Source organism: Sceloporus occidentalis, unplaced genomic scaffold (genome assembly GCF_023333645.1).
Source record: "Sceloporus occidentalis isolate IW3139 unplaced genomic scaffold, rSceOcc1.0.p SCAF_5, whole genome shotgun sequence".
Classification (NCBI taxonomy): Eukaryota; Metazoa; Chordata; class Lepidosauria; order Squamata; family Phrynosomatidae; genus Sceloporus; species Sceloporus occidentalis.
The window spans coordinates 94,035,290-94,041,586 of NW_028316985.1; the positions used below are offsets into that span (position 1 = coordinate 94,035,290).

At 39.5% G+C, this 6,297-nt stretch overlaps 1 protein-coding gene across 2 annotated transcripts in view; it reads left to right on the top strand.

Moving 5' to 3' along the window:
- TAPT1 (transmembrane anterior posterior transformation 1) overlaps nt 1–5,718 on the top strand; it is a 59,639-nt gene extending 53,921 nt beyond the window's left edge. For both annotated transcript variants that reach the window (XM_089524761.1, XM_089524762.1), the window contains 3 exons: nt 560–636; nt 2,010–2,167; nt 4,963–5,718. In XM_089524761.1, the coding sequence (XP_089380887.1) occupies nt 560–636; nt 2,010–2,167; nt 4,963–5,180 (453 nt within the window). In that variant the 3' untranslated portion in view covers nt 5,181–5,718. The remainder of the gene's footprint in view (nt 1–559; nt 637–2,009; nt 2,168–4,962) is intronic.
- Nucleotides 5,719–6,297: the final 579 nt, after the last annotated feature.

The window sequence follows — 6,297 nt, forward strand, 5'->3', positions numbered from 1 at the left end:
CAACATGGCTGGAAGCTGTCCTAATGCCACGTGAGGCAACCCAAAGTCAACAGCAAAAGCAGCAGCAAAAAGCCGCTCCTGCTGGTGGCTCATATGGAAACGTGGTAGCAGCCCACTTTAGGAACAGGCCATCTGGTTGCTGTGTCTCAGGGCAACAGGGGCCAAGGCAGTCTCTGGCCACTCCTTTTGGTGCATCTGCGTAACCCTTATATCTTAAACACGATTGCCTCTTAGCAGCAGCTGCTAACTAAATAAAACTTTTCAGTCCTAAGTGGGTAGTTAAAGATACTGAAGAGAACTTAGGTATGAGGAAAGGATTGGAGGGAGGGACCCCATGAATCACCTGTAAGAGTAGAATTGTGTTCCTGGAATCATATTTCTGTATGTTACACATAATAATCAATTTTATATAGGGATGTCTCAAGTCACTTTATATGACAAGTTTTTTTCCAGTAATTTAAATAACTAGAATAATCTTCGCCTTTTTACACCCTTTGTAAATTCTCTTAATATCTGTTAGAATATATTCTATTGCTTTAACAAATACTTTCCTCTCTAGCTCATCAGAGTGGTTACAAGTTCAGTAAAAGTACAGGGAGTTTTGGCTTATGCCTGTGTTCTTCTATTCTACTGTGGGTAAGTACAAATAAAAACATTCATTAAACATTTTTCTTAATGTTCTTAATTGATATTCATAATAAGCATATGATGAGCAAAATAAAAGAATAAATCAGAAGTGGCAAAGTCTGCAGGAGCGGGTGCAGTGTCACACTTTGTTCCAATGTATTTCTCAAAGAGAAATACACTGTATGTTAAATAGCCTGTTTAATCTTCCATTTTATCGGTTGGATCAAGATGGAATCATATTTAGAGGAATAATAAGTTAACAGTTTAATAGAAATAAATAATAAATTTCTTTGGATTTACTGAAGACTGTATCCATTCTTTTGATTCAGTTATAAATTAAAGGTACTGGCAGAAGATCCCCCTACAAGACTAATAAATAATGATGGGAAACTTGTTTCATTTGCCTTGCAGAAGTGTGAAAATGAACAGACATGCCACTGCTGTTTCCATTGTCTTTAGCAGGCATAGGACAGTCTTCCATTGCCATTATTAGGGATTGGGAAGAGAATGTACTGGTTATCATCCAGCTCCAAAGATCTCTTACCACCATAGTTCTGTCACTGATATGGAAGGAAACAATAATGGATAGATGATAATACTGTATTTGGCAATGATGATAATGCTACATTCACAAACATATCAAATAGAAGTCTGTTAGGAGCTTGTCAAATGTCTGCTGTTTTCTCCTGCCATCTTGCATAAAGGAACAGTGTTTCTTCCAGTACCTCTAAATAATGTTTAGTTCTCTTGTGTGTTTGTTTGATTTCACATGCTCCAAACCCTAGTTCCACCAACCCATCACCATCATGGCGCACTCACGTCCATACAGCGTGTGCCATGATGACGCACGGGTGGCGCAGCACCCAAACAGTGCTGGTCAGAAGGGGCATCATTATGGCACATGAGCAACTTCTTTGGGGGCATGAGTCAGTGCTGCAGCGTGTGGCTGCTGCAGCAACGACACAAGGCAAACGGGGGCAGCGTTTAGCCGCCCGTCTGTATAGCCCCTAAGTCATTAGGAGCTGAACTTTAGGGTCATATGACTAATTTCTAACTGTATTACCTATTAAGTAATTAGAGTGTTTGTTAAAATGATTATATATACCGTCAAATATTTGGCAATTTGACTGCACCACTAACCTTCTCCTCTAGCTGGATGTTTAATTGTTCAAATGGTAGATATCTGCCTCCCAGTCACCATTTTAATGTAAGAAATTGATAGGCAGTGATGATTTTTATAATGACAGCATATTTAGGATATATATAAAAATAGAAACAGTTTTCAGCAGCTAGTCTTGAACAAGCTTTTTTTTTAAAAAAAATTGAGGGACTTTGAAAAGTTGCTTCTCAGAACATTTAATTATATATGGTTCTGTTTTCAGGTTAATATCTCTCAAAGTACTTAACAGCATTGTGCTTTTGGGGAAATCATGCCAGTATGTGAAAGAAGCAAACATGGAAGAGAAGTTGTTTAACCCTCCTGCCAGCACCCCAGGCAAACCTCTTAGCAAACCGCAGAGCAAGTACAAGTCCACCCACGGTGAGTGGACCCTTTTTGCTTTCTTTCAGTTCCATGATAAAACCATGATTGCTGCAAAATGCAGCTTTGCCTTTTGGGCTCAGACACACCAGTCCACAGAAAACTGCAGAGGTCCATGTAACCCAACTGTTGAGATTCAGCTCTGAGATCAGATTGTGTCAAAATTTTATTTATGAATAAACCTCTCTGTCTTAACTACAATAAAACACATTGTGCTGGAATAATTTAAAATCAGTTGTACTGTATTAAGTATACAGGATGCACTACTATTAGCTAGTATTGCCATATTGTTCTTTAAAAGTTGGTTACATTCATGCTCTAATATTGTTGCTTTAAAATTTTACTCGTATTTCCATGGTTTCACCTTGCACATAATTTTAGCTGGTTAATTAAGCATGATTCTGACTTCAGTTGCACATGTACATTTTGCATAATGTCACCACAGAGGAGAAACTAGATTCTTTGTCACTATTACATTTGTAACATTTGTTTTTGCAATAAATCTAAATAAAATGGAACAATGTTTCCTTTAGTCCTATAAGATGTCATATAGCTCAAAAATTTATTTCTTACACTTGCACCTTTTCTTGCAAGTGGCTCCATATATTTCCCCTTCTTAGGGCTGTCACTAGGTTTGTCTACTCACACATACCTTCAGCAATGTTGAAGCATCAGAGTTGCATTCTCCCTCCTGTACATAGCATTCCCAGCACCCTAAAACCTGCTCTGGAGACTTGTGAGATTTTCTGGAGCAGCTTTTTAGCAGCACACAAAGCTGCAGCAAGACAGGGAAGAGAAGATCCCACTTATCTTGGCACTGGAACCTTGGACCCAACTGCCACAATCCAGCAGATTAATATGATTATAGAATATATAACTCAATCAGTAACTGACTATTGACAAAATACTTTACCATATATGGGTTGTTCATCAGTATTCTGCTTGCATTTATTCATAAGTACTTCTCTGGGCAATTTCAATAAATATCATTAATCATTTTACTTCTTAGAAATACAGTCGTCCCTTGTTATCCACAGGGGATCCATTGCAGGCACACACACACACACACACCACAGATAGCAAAAAGTGTGTGGCCTTAAGTCCTATTCAGTGGGCATGCCTGTGCGCGCAGCCATGTGCACACACGCCCATTGAAAAAGCCGGGGCTTGCCATTCATGGAAGCTCAAATCCGTGGATGGCAAGTCTGTGGTTGGCAACTTTGGGTGACCCTAGAAAGCCTCGGCTCAAACCACACGGGCAAAAAAGAGTGGCTTTGAAACACTTCGGGGACGTGGTGTGCAAACAACACCCCCCAGATCAGCTGGAAGCCACTCTAGGGCTGCCCTTGGCTGCGGGGGAAAAGAGTGCGGAAAAAGTGTTCTTTGCTGGTGGCCTATGCAGGACCGCAGTGGTAGCCTGCTTTAAAAGTGGACTGTGAGGTTGCCACGGTCCCCAGGCGATCGCAAGGAGAATGGCCTCTAGCTGGTCTGTCATGCCTGTCTGCTTGACCCCATCATGATTTATTGATTTATTTGGGGTATTTATACCCCGTTCTTCAGCCACAGAGGTTGTTAGAGTGGCTTACTTTTTTTTTTATTAGACAATTCCTTGCCCTCAGAAGGAGAAGGGAATAGTGGTGGGGAAGGGATCAAGTTCATTGGTTCATCTCTCCCTCTGGGGCCATGGCCATGGCAGATGAACTAGAGGGAGGGTTCTTCATCTTACTCTGGGCTAGGCCCGATGGAGCTGACCTGCCTCTCTCTCCTTCTGAAGCTGGATGAAGGTGGATGGGCTGGAGGGCTAGATAGTCTCTGTCGGGGTGTTTTACAGCAGAGCCGTCAGGTTCTGGTTTTATAGCCCAAGCAGGCAAAGCAGCTGTGAGTGATAGATTCGCCTTAAGGTTGCCATAAGTCAGAAACAACTTAAAGTCACACAACCACAACAAATAGGAGCCATAGAGCACAAATTATATATAGGTAAGCACATGGAGTTTTTTGCAGGTGATTTAGTGGTCTAACAGAAGCAAGACTGATTGCTCCTTCCTTCCCTTTACCCAACTAAGAAACCAAGTGAGGTGCTAGAAGAAAGAGCACCCTTTATGTGCCTAACATAGAAGTATAGGTCTCTTGCCCCCCAATACAAACTCACACCTTAAGAAAATTGATAATTGATCTCCCTCACTTATTGGAGTTGGCATAAATAGCCTGTATGATGACTTTTTAAAATAAAGATCAAAATAGGTGTGTGGTAATCCATCAGCAAAATGCAAAGTTGGGGGTAATACCTTTCATTGGCCTGTTACAGACTCCCAAAATAAAGCTGCTTCGGGTCTCTTTGGAGTTATGCTATTTAAATGATGCATGGGTCCTAAGAGTCCGGAGGTCGCGCCAAAGCCACACTCCATTCCTAAGCACTGGAGTGCAGCTTTGGTGCAGCTTCCGGATTCTTAGGATGCATGGATCATGTAAACAGCATACCTCCAAAGAGACCCGAAGCAGCTTTATTTTGGCAGTCTGTAACAGGCCATAGGTTCAACTAAAGCAGCAACACTAATTTATAAAACTATCATTTAAACTAGAACATAATTGAACATTTCTTACATGCAATCAGCTTCAGTAAAGTAGTAGTACTATCAACGAGACAGAAATTAATTAGCAAGTTACAGCCACTGAAATACACTGAGTTGTCACATACACCCTGAACTTATTTTAACCTGCATCCCCCTTGCAATTTGCAAGAACCTCTATGCCCAACACCGTGATCAATATGTATTAATTTCTGTTTTTCTGTGCAGAGGAAAATCTGCCTTCTTCAGTGACCAGTCAACCTGTGCACCAGAAAGAAAATGTAGTGCCACAACTTGTGACTAGCAACTCTGATCAGTTCTTGACAACTCCAGATGGTGATGAGAAAGATATAACTCAGGACAATTCAGAATCAAAACACAGATCTACAAAGAAAGATTTGTTGGAGATAGACAGGTTTACAATTTGTGGAAACCGAATTGACTAGACTTTTGTAAATAGATGTGCTTAGGATACTGAACTGTTTGGACAGCAGATGCTAACAAGGATGACAGACGCCAAGTAGGCGCTTCAATATTTATTTTAAACCTTAAATTATTAATGGCAAACCAATCACAGCGAGTAACTTGGATGGATACATTGTTCAGATTTCAGCTCTTTAACTTGGATATTTTGGAAAATGTGATGGTTTTCAGAGAGGTCTACAGCGTTGCAAAGCTACAACATCGCTTTCCTGGAATTAATGTATGAAATATATTTAAATCCATTTCTGCTGTATCAATCTGTGCTTCCAGAACATACCTCTTTTCATCAAAGTCCCTTCATTATGAGGAAACCTTTGCAAATGTGTTTGCATCTTTAACAAAGAAGCATCTTTTCCCACTTATTTTCATAAGCAGCTGCAAAAGGATTTAACACTCTTCACCTGCCAAAAGTCTTTTTCAAACTTTGAATAGAATTAATAATCAAGTTATTCTTGTCATTGGAAGATTTCAGATAATCCAAATAAATAATTATTTAATTAATTATTATTGCATAATATCTTTTGTCTTAAACATTAAGTCATTAACCAGAATTTGATCACAAAGCAAGATAGTGGAACATGAATGTTAAATGAGCAAAATAGGTTTCTTTCCCATTATGTTCAGTTTTTTCTGTACTTTAAATGTTTAAGTCTTGAGATTATAAACATAAAGTGTACATGCTTGTGTGGAGGATGGGTCATACCAGCTTGTGGGATTGCACTTTGGCACTTGAAAATGTTTTAGCTGCATTGAAATAGACAAGATATGTTATATGTGTTGTGTTGCTGAATCAGTTAAGCATAGCAGCTTTTTAATTTGGCTAAATGAGCTATAAATTGACAAAAAGCGAAAGAGAGCCTGATATAGGTATTGGTTGTTAAGGAGACATTAGGTAGAATGAATATATTCTTAGGAAGTGCTTGGGTTTTGAAGTATAAAATAGTTTACTTGAGGCCGTGTGAAGGTGCTCTCTTGCTGTCCATCACCAGTGACCAGTAAACACATCTAATAGGCTATGCTTTAAATATTACTTATGCTGAAAAATCAGCAGCTATTTGACAGTTCATTTATTGCCTTTAC